Genomic DNA, 14,248 nt, shown 5'->3' on the forward strand with positions numbered 1-14,248 from the left:
GTAGAGCTGCTGGGGACTGTTTGAAGCTATAGTTAGAGATGTTAAACGGCACTGAACCTTCTAGCTTTCAGCAGGCCAAAAATATGTAACTACATGCCAGACACATGTGCAAAAAGAAAAGCCTCATAAAACTTGAATGCACCTAGAATCTTAAACTGTACCTGGCAGATAGGAGGCACTTATATCATTTAACAGGTTTTTAAAATGTTTGCTTATTATCTACAAGTTATACTACAGATGTTGTGAAGAACGGTCCCCATGTTATTTAACATTCATATCATGTCTGTTAAAGCTATTTGGATGTTGTGCAAACATGCCTAAATTGTGATTGCACAGTCACCTTTGTGTTGTTTAAAAAAATTTGTTTCACTTCCAAATCACTCCTACTCCTCCTTTGTCTATCGTACTGGTTGTGCTACATTTGGGAGCCCCCCCACCCCCCACCCTTCCCCACCATACGCTGCAAATGAAAACCAAAGTAGATTCTGCTGCAATACTCAGAAAGAGTTGGGAGACATGTAAGATTCAATACTGCTGCGTAGCATCAAAGCAGACACTGGTAAGTGGTGAACTATGCTTCTAAGTTGGCAAAGTTCACTTTAAAATGAGAGGAAGGTACATGTATAAAGCCCGTACCGCAAAGACTGTACAGATGTGCTTTATACAATTGATATATGTATATGTATGAACTGTGATAAGAGTTGTATGAGCCCCTAATAAATTGTTAAAAAAAAAGCCCGTACCATAGGCGAAACATTCATGAAAAAATTCTACCATCTTTCAATTCCATTTTTCCAGGGCTTTCATGAGGAAGCCCCCCGGTATATATTATGTGCACTGCGCCATTATACGCCTGCACAGCACAATCACGCTGTAGAGAAGAGACACGCTGGAAGCTACTGCATCGTCTATGCCCTCCCCTCCAACGGGAGCGTTCTGAACCGCGATACATCAGTGTTGTCTACGCCAATCTGAAGTGGCACGTGACTATATATGAAGTTCACTGGAACAATCTACTAACAGAGCTTTTCAAAAAGAATACATACTGACTACACGGGCTCAAATTGAACAATTTTTACTTTGTTTATAAGGATGCAAGTATTAATATACTGGAGACTCTCCTATTTCTATCAAGTAGGGACAGCCCCCTCCCAAGCCAGTGAACAGCATAAGAATAAAAAGATTGCGTTTTTATGTGTGATAGTATGAGCTCCAGTTTGATTATAAAAGTTTCAGATTTCAATTGTTACAAAGACAATGTAGGAGACACTTCAGAGGCTTAAATCCACCCAGAGCCATGTGGTGCAATTATTTACATTTTTTTAAACCAACAGATTACCAATTTATTGAAAGAGATGGTTTCAGCATTTGCAATGGCGACTTCAATCTCCAGGGCAAGCTAAGCTGGAATTGGTCCCAGGCCTGGAACCTCTGTCCAGTGGCATTCTCCCCAGTTGTTCTGAGTCTTGGTTCATATCCTAACGGGTCCATCCTTCCCCGTCACTTTCAGGATCTTCTCTTTTCCTTCTCTAATCAAGTCAGCACACACTTCTCCAGGGCTGTTTGTTTAGAGTGATTCTAAACCAGTCAATGGCCTCCCTAAGTGACAGCAGCGCAGTGGCTTTGTGACTGACTCACTCCTCAAAGAGTGCTCGACAGCGGCAACAGCTCTGCCTCAAACTGCAGGACCACTCGGACGACGTCCTTCTCACCAATAAATGGCTTGGAGGGACTATACAAAGTAGGCACTTGACGCCCCTATGGAGTTGGGACCATGCAAAGTGTATAAAGCCTTACCAAGGAAATTGGTTAATTCTGCATTAGGTTTCAAATGAGCTGCTCCAGAGGCAGAAATGGGGGAAGCCTCATTACAACCAAAAATGAACTAGGAGCACACCCTTGTTGACCCCAGGCCCCTCTGCTAAGTCTTATCCCAGCATCACGGTGTAGATGGGTTTTTCAGCCCACAAAACAATAAGCTTCAGGCCAAAGCTTACTGGCAGAATGGGGCGCCTTTTGGGTAATCAGTGGAGCGTAAGAGCTTTATGGTATTTGCCTGACCAGGATGAGGCTTGTCTGTAGGCACAATTGAGAAAAGGCTGTCCTGACTAAAGAATTATGTTCTGAAATCTTTTCTGATCCCGGATTATAACCTATAGCTTCGCTAATACGAAGGGTTACTCAAAAAGCCGAGCTTTCAGTCGTGCACATTTTTCCTGCTAGGCAAGCATCAAGCAACTCGCTCTGAGTTAAGGCACTCACTGGCATCTCCTGGAAAGGTTCTCTCTGATCACAGTGAATTTTTTCATAAAAGCGGTTTCACTCAAACCTTGTTTTTTTGTGATGTTGACACAGCTTATAAGGACAGCACTATGGGAAAAACTGAAGTGTATGAGTGGCTTTCTCATTTCAACAAAGGTGAAATGTTGACTAATGACAAACCTCATTCTGAATGTCTGTCAACTTCCCGAACCACACGAAACTGTCATTCAGAGTTCATTCCACCAGGTCAGACTATTAATCAAGCTTTCTATTTAGAGGTTCTAAAACGATAAACAGTGTGACCCAAAAAAGCCTGGTTTGTGGCAGACAGAGGACTGGTTTTGTCACCATGACAATGTACCTGCTCACGCAGCCATCTCAGTGCTCTTTGGTTAAAAAACAAAACGAAACAGCATGCCGCTCTTGCCCCAAGCACCTTACTCACCTGACTTCACTCCATGCATCTTTCAGAGTAATGGCCTTCCTCATCCAGATGACCTTGTATCTGTGTCTTTGGGTCTTTTGACTTTATAAATGTTCTCATCAAAAAAAGAAAAGCAGCCAGTGGAAAAACTCTATAGATCACAATGGCCTAATTGGGAACCTATTTAAGGGAATGGTGAAGGCCCTTATAATGTTAACAAGCTTCCAACAAACAGCAGTTTTGAGATTACATTCTTCTTTCTGTCATATTACCAAGAAATCCATATTAAGACAAATGGGTTGCCAGGGCAGGAAAATCTAGCAGGTAAGTACCATATATACTCGTGTATAAGTCGAATTTTTCAGCACACTTTTAATGCAGTTTTGTGGTAAAGTTAGGTGCCTCAGCTGATATTTGGGTCGGCTTTACTCGAGTATCTACGGTACTCAGAACAGCCTCCTGATGAACCACAGATAGCAAAACACAACCACCTCAATTTTGAAAGGACAATTTTGCAAATCTCTTCATTGTCCTTCAATGATGGCACAAACAAAACTTACATAGGATTCCTACTACATATGCTTGAGCCACTGTCACTATTAAAAAAATCCTCTGAATCAAAGCAGTTAGAACAGCCAACTTCTTGGAAGCTATTAAACTAGAACCACAGTTGACTCCAAAAGGCCAACAGAACTAACTACAGAGATTAACAGGTACTTAAGCTGACGAAGGCCTTTCCTGCGAAGTACGTACACATTAACTTCTAATGATGGTAGGATCTTTACAACAGCATTTGAAGTTGAAAATTGGCTTAGTAGAAAAATGTACAAAGAAATGGCTAAATGTCAGATTATAGCCATAAAGAACCAAACTGCGCACGTTATCTATAGCTGTCCTCTCATCCTGCATGATGCTAGGGGCACTAAGGGTCTCACTTGTAGGATGCAGACCCTGCCCTCACAAGGAGGTTTCTTCACAAGCTTCCCGTGGAAAAGCATCTGAGACGTGATAAAAATTATTTCACAAAAGGGTTTTTGATGCTGCTCAGAAATCAAGCATTCAATTATATGGTATTACAGTGTAGCTTTTAGTATTGTGCTTCCTGGTACTATGTAGAACTTCCTGAATTAACTTACTGGACCAATTAATTAATTATTTCACCAGAGAAGATGCACAAATTAAAATTCATCTGTATCCAAGCTGTAGTTCTAGGAAAAGTGGAACTGTGGAAGTAGGCAGGGGGATGGATGAAGGCAGCATCCTTTATCCTACTAACCTTATCCATTTGAGTAACAGATTTAAAACCATTCACGACCCAGTTGATATTACAAAATCTCTTTTATAAATGATAGTTGACATTACAAATTATAGAATTCAGTCCAGGTTCTGTAAATCTAGATGGCTTCACTAACAAAGCCATGACTTTGACTCAACATAATGTGTTTTCTACCTCCCTTTGAAGGTCATAATGTACCCTTTCCATTTATAGTACTTTCTATCCAACCACTTCCAGTGAGTCCATGCTGACTCACAGCAACCGTATCCAGGGTTCCTGCGGCTGGAAATCTTTACAGGAGCATAGTCTCTTCTCTCCCTTGGAGCAGCTGAGGGTTAACTACCAACCTTGCAAGATAGCAGTGCTTCCCTTGCCCAGCAGGGCCACTAAACCCTCCATTAGAAAGGCCAAAACGCGCTCCATTGGTCATTCGCAAAGCAAAGCAAGGCAGAATTATAGCTCTTTTGAGTAGGAGAGTAAAGATTTCAATCATAGTATTCACATAGAGCACCTTTTAGTGATAAACAAGATTACTAAGTTTGTAATCTTGCAAATGGGCAAATCAGTATCAAATCCAGAAGAAAAAAATGTATAACTACGATGCTATAAAAGACTATCTTCACACACACACACACACACACACACACACACACACACACACACCCCTCAATGGGAGTGGAGGGCTGACATGTATTTGTCCAAATGTATCCAACAGTACATGAAAATCTGTGCATCTCATTTTTTATAGTACATCTCAGTTCTTTAAAAGTCTCATATATACATTAATCAATACTGGTCATCTGAAACTGTAAGTCATTTGAAACTGAGTTAAAAACAAAGACAATAATGAGAAAAGTCACTTAAATTTTTATATTATGAAAGTTATTAAAGTACTCATGTTACCTCTGAAAAACCTGTTAAAACTCCAAGGCTGATTTTAACATAATAAAACAAGCTTAAGAGATTCATTTTATAGCACTTGCATTTAGTTTTCTTCTTATACGATTTCTTGGCATTAAAAGTTACTTTCTAAGCCTTGACAGAGCATGAGAAATCTTCCTAAATGGAGCAAAATTATCTAGCTCAAAAATTTGCAAAAAACTAAGGTAGTAAAAGCTATGTACTTCACAAGAATTTATAAGTACTTATTTACTATAAATTATGACACAAATGAATACTGTAACAAAAGTTGTCATCCTATAGTTCAAAGACTTAAAAAAAGAGGTGAGGATAATAAACATCCAGCTAATTAATAATACCAACAGTTGGTTACTACCATTTATACAAAGAGCTTTTCCACTACAAATGAAAACTACCCCTCAATTTGGCAGTGGTACACCCAACACAGAGATTTCTCAGGTGCAGTATCAGGACGGTGACAAGCATGCCGGAGAAAGAACACTCAGACAATACAGTGTGCGCACCTGAGAAAGAACTCAAGTTAGTGCGCGCGCTCCAATGCTTCTGTCTTCAAGGAGAAAAGGAGCCTGCAAGTCCCTTAAGGTTAAACAGAGCTACTGTGAGCTTTGCCTTCTCTTTTTCCGAGTCCCATCTGACCTCTCAATAGGAGACCAAGTGCAATTTCCCTGAAGGAGACAACCCACAGCTCCTCAGCATCAAAGGCAAAGGTATGGGGTATGTGCGTGAGAAGGCATATTTGATCTTGATGTAAAGGTAATAATGACTACAGTAAAAGTGAAAATATGGAGACTCAAATAGGCCCCAAGGCACAATGTCTAATTAGTAGGTATCTCTCAGATTGAATCCTGCTCATATATGCTAGCTAAATCTAACATTGCCACATTTATTCCCTAACTAGAAATGCATTACAAGCTTAAAAAAAACACAAAACCCAAAAAACTATAGTATACTGTTGATTCAGTTACTCAATGGCTTAAAATCCTCTTTCTTGTGTATCTAGTGTTCTGTAATGCATCTCTCTCACAGAGGATATGCCCAAGGCAGGCATCATCTTTACTCTCTGGTAACATTAGAATCTTTATGGGTTACCTGCTTAGTGCGCCAAAAGGCTAAGATTAAAATTTTAGTCATTTTTAATTATCAAAGGTAAAGATTAACCCCAAATCAAACTCACTCAGTCATCAAATTAATACTGACTCCTAGGGACCCTATCAGACAGAGTAGAACTGCCCCTGTAGGTTTCCGGGAATACAAACCCTCATTTTTCTCCTGAGGAGTAGCCAGTGGTTTCAAACTGCTAGTGTTTAAGCCAGCAGTCCAACAAGTAACAACTATGTCAATAGGGCTCCCTAAGATTAACTAGTGCTCTATAAATATCTCCTAGAACATCAGAGTCAAAACAAGAGGATAAAAATGGTTTAAAAATAAAACCAAGACAGCAACAATTCTCCCATGCCTCGTGCTCCACCCTTTTCACATGATTTCCCCATACAATGCTGCTCATTTACTTCCAACCAAATAATCCATCTATGGTTTGCTTGATATAAAGTTAAACTCTCAATCCTAAAATAGTATTATAAGTATCCTAGATCCAGACACCAAACTTCCAGACAGAATTTCTAGGGAGGAGCCCTAGTGTTGTAGTTAGTGGGGTACAAGTTGGGCCACTAAACCACAAGCTCAGCAGTTCAAGCCCACCAACCACTTTTTGGGGGAAAAAAAAAGATGTTTTCTGCTCCTGTAAAGATTTACAGCCTCAAAAAAAAATTACAGTAAATGGCTAAAAGAGAATCAAGACAACATATGTACAAACATGCCTGATTCAATTGATGCATGGATTGTGATAAAAGTTGTACAAGCCCCCAATAAAATGATTTAAATAAATTTAAAAATAAAGATTTACAGTCTCAGATATTCACAAAGGCAGTTATACTGTCATAGCTAAGAGTTGAAATCTACTTGATGACAGGGAGTATGCTTTTAAGTAGGAAATTCTTCATATAAAAGCCCTATCCAAAAATCTCACCATGCAAATGGTTAACGGGTCTTTGTCCTGCAAAGGAGTAGGAAACAGACCTTTTCTGGTCAGCCACCCCATCCCACCCCAGCAAAATTAAAAAAGTACCAACTCACTTAAATCATTTATTTTGTAGAAAAAGAAACTGATAGGCTCAATCGGGTTAAAATACCAAACACAGATCACCCACATAGCAGACATAAGAAGTCAAATCTCCAACACTCGACTATCAAACGTGTCCTTCTTTTGGCTGTACAATTGCTTCTTTTTAGAATGAATTAGTGGCAAAAAGGGTGGAAACAGAAGTACACTAATTTTCAGTGAACTCCCAGTTGTCAATTCACAAGGTCCAAGGATTTTAATCTCTCAAAATCTAGATTGGATGCCAACTTCATTCTTACTTTTTAAACAAAATGCCATGCAATGCAAATGAAAATGCACTTACTGCTGCTCAGCTGCTGGTGGGTTTTAATCTCTGAACTTTTGGTTAAAAACCACGCACTTAACCACTGTGTCACCATCAAAAAACCCCTGCTATCAAATAAATTCTGACTCAGCCGTGCATTTCCAAGGCCGCAAATCCTACTGTAGACAGCCTGAGTTTTCTCCCATAGGTTCCTCAAATTACAGGGCCTGCACGATCAAGCATGTCTGCTATGAAGACCAAATAAACCCAAAGTATTAAAGTGTGCAATAACATTATTTAAAAGTTTGAATATTTTTTAAATTACCAAAATGTGAGGCATCCCAACTGAGCACATACTGAGGATAAAATGGCCCCACTAGACTTGCTCCATACAGGGTTATAGCATGAACCTTCAGTTCATCATACAAGGCACCATCAGTAAAACACAACAGAGCAAGGCATGTCTGTATTTGCACAAGGGATGAGGAAAGAGCGGGGAATTAACTGAGCACTTGCAAAGATATTGCCTCCCATATAAAGAATGCTTCCAGGCATTTCCTACCCATTGCAGTAAAGGAAAAATAGTTCTTTACAACCAACAACTTTCTACATACCTGACGTTGCACATCTAAAACAAGTTGCCCTCCCCCATACCCAGTTAGTACAATTCTGCCGTAGAGAAGACGACTCCCAGAAACTACTCTAGTCTTGAATGCCCTTCCTAACCAGATCACCAAGCTTCTTAGAGCCAGGCCCTGAAATCCCATCTACTCTGCCAGGAAGCCTCAATTAGAAGGCAGGTAAATCTCTTTAGCCCTACTCCATAAACAGTTCTTAACTACTGTCCCTCCTTTCACTCACCATCTTAGAATAGAAATCTACTATTCAGCTCACAATTTCACATATACTTACAAGGTAAGAGCCATTGCCTTCGTTGATTTTTATCACTGTTGCCCTTCCTCAATAAAGCTACCAGATAAATGAGCAAGTACTTTGGGGCTCAGCACTAGAAATGCCAGATAAGCACTTAACTGCTTTTGGAAAATGATTTCAACTCAACCCAACTTGTGAAATTTATAACTCCTCCCTACCCACCATACTTGAATCTCAAAAGCATTGTGTTAAGTTACAATCCAGCATAAAAGACCCCATCCTACATGATTTCATTTATATGAAATTCTAATAGTAATAAAAAGCAAACCAATGGTTGTCACAGGTCAGGGCTGGGGCAGTATGATGGAATATAAAAGAGGAGGAGGGAACTTTCAGGAATGATGGAGCCATTTCAGATCTTGACTGTTCTGGTGGTTACAGGGTGTTCACTGTTACTAGGAAAGGTGTCATTGTATCTAACAAATTGTGCATCAATGAACCTGGCTAAGCATTTTATTTACAAACCACTCAATGCGAAGATACACTGTGATCAAAGTATAAAATTATTCTAAACTGAAGGGCTCCATTCTAATCTGAATCCAACACAAGATGATCTTGTAGCATATTCAAAAGAAACTGTAACTACAATGCTAAGAGCGTCCTACAAGTAATACTACAAAACTGCCTTTATAAAAAGCCTGTAGAGATGAAAGTGCAACTTAAAAAAGACAAAGAATTCTTTATGACCTTTGTTGAACTTCAAATAATTGAAATGATGCATCATTTCAAATGTATTACTTAAACAATCCTATCAGGATTGCTCTAACCTATAAATCATTTTGTTAATTTCATTCACATTTTTCATGTTGAGGAAAAAAGCTTGATAGGCCCATCAAAATTTTAATTCTTCCACTACAACAAATTACTTTCCCTTACGATTTTTTTTCATAGGTAGAAATCATTCAGAATCCTAAATCTGGATGTTAGGATGCACATTAATCTTTACCTCATAAAACTTGAGATTTTTCTTCAAAATAATTTCCTTGCTCACTTATAAACAATACTTTGATTAATGAATTTTTCAATTAAAAATGGTAACTCTAGTTTATTTCACATAAAATAAACATGTAGTAAATCAAGTCCCTAAACCAAGGCTTCAAGAAAACAAATGAAGAATACGGATAAAGAAAAATGAAGAATACTAGAAAAAAAGAGAATACGGATAAATATTCCATTTAATTCTTAACCACCGCCGATCTTTTTGAAAATGTGTAATTGTTGAAAATGGCTGGGTTTTAAACTATCTTTCAGTCTTTATTCTAAGTCTTTCATCTCAGGGTCAAACTGTTCCAGTGCCCTTTAAAGTTAACCACGGAAGAGACGCGAACGTGGTTTTTTAAACTGAGCCGTCTTCGGCCTTGATTTCTAGTGGCACTGGCTTCACCACCATCCCATACTGCCCCCCCCCCCAGTCCATTAATTTCCCTCCGATGATGTTTTACTGATTAGTTCACTCACAGGGTTAAAATTACTTCTCAAACTGTGCTCAACTGGTTAACCTTTGCTTTAACACAATAGATGTGGGTAAATTTCAACATTTTTATTACCCAAGCTGCCTTTGCCACAGCCCATAAAAAAGTACAGCCTGAAATGCACCAAAAGCGAAAATTGATGAAAGGGAAGGGTAATTAACGCCCGTAAGAGGAAGAGCGATCATGCACAGCATGATTTGGCGACTGCGTGTCGCATCTGCTGCAGGGATCGCACACAGGCAGTCATTATGCCTTCCTTCTACTGCCTCGAACCCAAGGCCTCCCGCAGCCTTGACTGCCGGCTTTCCGCCGCTCCGATCCACGCAGGGCTGCTAGAGGGGAGCCAAGGAAGCATGACTTGTGCACCTCAGCAAGGAGAGGGCAGGCAGACGGGGTGAGTCACGTCGCTCCGCCATTTTCTAAGCGGAGGAGGAAGACATGTTGGAACAAAAACACAACCAAAGAGCAGCCATTTCCCCAAGTCAGCTCCAATAGCAACCCGAACTGGCCGAGCCAGGTCACCCGGCACCTTCGCTGGACAAACGCAACAACCTCGGAGGTGCTGACGTAAAGAGGGCAGCCGCCAGCCCGGCCGCGTCGGAATCGAAAGTGACTCGCCCGTTTAGCTGCAAAAGAAAGCTCCCGGCTAGCACGACGGACGCTGCGCGGAGCGGCGTGGGCAAAACCCAAATGCTAAACTACGCTGGCGAAGTAAAACGGGCTCAGCGATTGGGGGGCTCACGGTTCACACAGGGAGCCAACTGTGGGCAGCCGAGTAACTGAAAGACAAGCCCAGGGCGCGGGGAGGTGGCTCGAGGGTTCTTACCGTATGTGGGGGATGCCAACCCCGCCTTGGAGAATCTTATACAGTTTGCTCTCGTACAGCAACTGGGGGTGCCTGGCCTTCTGGGACTCGAGCTTCACTGCCACTTCCTGAAAGGGAAAGAGGGGGTGATGGCATCAGCCCTGCCCCGCATTCAGGGCCACTCGGGGGAAGGAGGGGAGCCACACGCGAAGCTCCCGCTCGCGACTAGCGGGTGGAGTGAAAGGCTGGGGAGACAAAGTTCCCGGAATTCTGTCACTACAAACCCAGCTATCAGCCTCAAAGGCTTCCTCGGGGACAGTGACGACATCGTGATGCCCTCGCAAGCGCAGGAAAAGGGCTCCTTGCAGAAAAAGAGGCGCCTCTGGACGTACTGCGAGGTCCTGAAGGAACCCGGCAATCCGAAAACGGTCCTAATTAAGCTAGGACCCCAGTAAAACCACCTATATATGTGTATTTTATAATATGTATGCACGGGAAAGCCCCCACCCAAAATCGTTTTTCTGCCTTTCTCACTTTAAGCAGTGGTTTTTTTGTGTGTGTTGGGGGGGGGGGAGTAGTGTTTTCAAGTTCGATGAAAGGGCATTCTACATGTCGGGAAACTTCGCAGTTCACCCCATTCCTCGCTCGAGTTCTTTGCCTTTTAGGGAAAGCGAGCGGGGGAGGTTCCTACGCGGGAAGTGGCACCCCCCAGGGGGCTCCCCAGTGTGTGTGTGCGGGGAGGCGGCCCAGGCAGATTGGGAGCGAGGCAAGCGTATCTCGAACCCCACCCCAGGGGGGTTACCTCGCCGTTGGTGATGTTGATCGCCAGGTAAATGTCCCCGAAGGAGCCAGACCCGATCTTCCGCACCAGTTTGTATTTCCCTCCGACGATGAATTCGGCCTTGGAGCCGCTGCTGCTCGCCATCCTGGGAGTCGAAGAGGGGGGGCTGGGGCCAAGCCCCGACACCTACAAGGGGAGTGCGGGGGCCTCTGGGGCTGGTCCACCGGGCAAGGCTGCGGAGGGCGGCAGGAAACGCAGGCGGCCCTTCCTCGGCGTCACGGGCCACGGGATCGCCTGGAGCAACTCGGTGGCCGCCGATCCGTCAGCTTGCTTTCTGCCAGGCCGCAGTTTGAGAAGGGACGCTCGCGGCTACCAGGCTGGGCCTCTAGCCCCTGGGCGGCCGCCGCTGCCTCGCTCTCGTGGCGACGCGTCGCTGGCAGGGAGGAGGGCGCGGTGAGGTAGGCCCTGTCGCCGGCTCCCGCCCGGAGGGACCCCTGTCACTCCGCCGACGCCGCCATCTTGTCCCTCCAGCTCCAGCCAACACAAAATGCCCCCAGCCGCCGGGAGTCGCTTCTTCACGGCGCAGAGCACTCTGGGAAAGGGATGTCCAGCGCTTGCCCCACCAGGATCTGCAAGCGGGCGGGAGGGCGGAACCGGATCCGCAAGAGCGCCGGCCCACGCTCGGAGCGTCAGCCGACCCCGCCCACCTGCGCATGAGCACTGCGCCCCTTGCCGACTGCGCAGGCGTGCCGCGGCCTCTCCTCACCCCACGCCCTGGGCTCACTTCCACTTCCGGTCGCCGTCAGTTCCTTTCTTCGTGTTTGTTGCTTGGGCTTCGTTTGTACTCGGAGAGGCCGCGCGCTTTGCGTCCTCCACAGTATATTCGGGAGGTGTCCATTTGCTCTTTGGGGACCTATGAAAGCTTCAGATCTCCTTGAGAATCGGGTATTAACCTTTGCTCTTTGAGGCGGGTCTTAACCTTTCACCTTACTTCCGGCCTCTGTCCCACACCTGCTTCGGCTAGCCCAAGTTCTGATTTGAACAAGGCTATCACCTCTGGTGGACAGGAAGAGAAAAAGCAGCCCTTGGCCGTCTGCGTTTGAAGGATTGATTCTGAGCGACCAACTTTAGCGGACCCTAGCTGATTAGACTTAATAATTAAGATTCTGTACTCTGAGTGTTGGAGACCAGTTTTTCAAAGAAGAAAAGGAGGGATTGCTAACCCTGCAGCGCCACGTCTTTGTGCTGTTGCCCCTCTAAACATTGGCGGGGGGGGGGGGGGGGGAATCTAATACCAGTTCATAATACCGGTATGTGTAATAAGAAAATAAAGATGACACCCTAAAAAAATTGCACATACTAAAAATCCTATAGCCCTTCTCCCCAAGAAAAAGAGACCTGTGAAAGCTTGGTTTCCTTGAAAATTTATGTATTACTGAAACAAGAATGAAGTATCACAAAATAAAACTGCCAGTGGTTCAAGTATTACATAGTAAAACATGTTACTGGGAATTGATCAAAGAATCAAATCTTGATGCCATTTTGGTTTTGAAAGAGGAAAACTGGCCTCGATAGGAATAATGGTGACAAAAGACATTCATGGTGATGACATCCTCTGTAATATGACTCAAGCAGTGATGAATGACTCAAATTTCGTTTATAGAAAATTAAAAGGAAAACAAGCTGACCTCTTAAAAAATGGAGAAACTCAGCAGTCTGACTTTCGACACATAAGGAGTATGAAAAAGAAAAGGTTCTACAATAGATTGTGATGGTTACATAATTCTTTTCAATATGTTTAAACTATTGTATGTTATGTCAATCGTGTCAATAAAACTAAAAAATGCAAAAAGAAAATTAATGTCTATATTAAAAAATGGCCCTGTTGGTGCAAAGGGTCACACATCAGGCTAACTGCAAAACCAGTAGTTCAAAACTACTGACCATTCAGCTCCACGGGAAAAGATGAGGCTGTCTGCCCCTGTGAAGATTTACAATCTCAGAATCCCTAAAAATCAGCGCTACACTGATATTTAAGGGGTATTTGAGCTTAAATTCTGAGTACCGCAATTTTCAAAATGCTATGGATGACAGTGACAACCCCAAATCCATTCGTGGGGTCCCCAAATAGGTTGACTCCATTAAATTCTTTTTGATCATTAACCAACGGTGTAGATAATCTTGCCACGAAGCAGAATGTCTTGGAGAGTGGATTACCCTAGCCCCCCTCATTACCTCAGAATTTCCTTGTTGGCAGTGAGCTCTGAGAAGCACTGGTGGTAGAGAGCTGCTAACTGCAGGACCAGAAGCCACCTCCATGACGAAGGATGCAGCTGCCTGCTCCCATATAGATAGTGTCAGAAACCCTATTTGGATCCCAATGAGTCAACTCTATGACATTGGATTTGGTTTGGCTTGAAAATAAAATGGTTTGCCCAAGATCATACAAATCTGAATGCTAAAGATAAAACTAGAATGCCAATTACATTTTTCTGGGAGAAAAAATTGTTCCAGTAGAGAAAAACTCAAAACTCACTGTCATACAGTGGATGTCCCCTCCTAGTGACCCTATAGGACAGGGTACAACTTTCCCCTTGAGTTTCTGAAACTGAAACTCTTTATGGGAGTAGAAAGCCCCATCTTTCTCCTGAGAATCCGCTGGTGATTTCAAACCACCTTGAATTAGCTGACCTTGGGATTAGCAGCCCAATGACTAACCACTATGCCACCAGGGCTTAATAGAGAGGAGGGACTTCAAATTTAAATGTGTTTATGGAGACACACTAAGTCTTAGGATAAGACAAAGACACATCATCCAGATGAAGGAGACCTCAGCACGAGTCCATATGGCACATGAGTCCATATAGAATTAGATCTATTAAATAGGACACAGGGTACCAGGGAAAGGGGCACAAAATCATGATGGGCAGCAGATCAATCCGTTGCAGTGC

General features: G+C 43.1%; 1 protein-coding gene across 5 annotated transcripts in view; it reads right to left on the reverse strand.

Moving 5' to 3' along the window:
• Positions 1 to 11,921, reverse strand: part of CSNK1A1 (casein kinase 1 alpha 1) — a 47,552-nt gene extending 35,631 nt beyond the window's left edge. For 2 of the 5 annotated variants that reach the window (XM_075541797.1, XM_075541796.1), the window contains exons 1-2: positions 11,319 to 11,920; positions 10,538 to 10,644 (exon numbers count right to left, since the gene is read on the reverse strand). In XM_075541797.1, coding sequence (XP_075397912.1) covers positions 10,538 to 10,644; positions 11,319 to 11,441 — 230 coding nt within the window. In that variant the 5' untranslated portion in view covers positions 11,442 to 11,920. Of the gene's footprint in view, positions 1 to 10,537; positions 10,645 to 11,318 lie in introns of all 5 variants that reach the window. The other 3 variants (XM_075541795.1, XM_075541794.1, XM_075541798.1) reach the window with 3 other exon arrangements.
• Between the last annotated feature and the right edge of the window lie 2,327 nt (positions 11,922 to 14,248).

The sequence above is a fragment of the Tenrec ecaudatus genome, chromosome 2 (assembly GCF_050624435.1).
Source record: "Tenrec ecaudatus isolate mTenEca1 chromosome 2, mTenEca1.hap1, whole genome shotgun sequence".
Taxonomy (NCBI): Eukaryota; Metazoa; Chordata; class Mammalia; order Afrosoricida; family Tenrecidae; genus Tenrec; species Tenrec ecaudatus.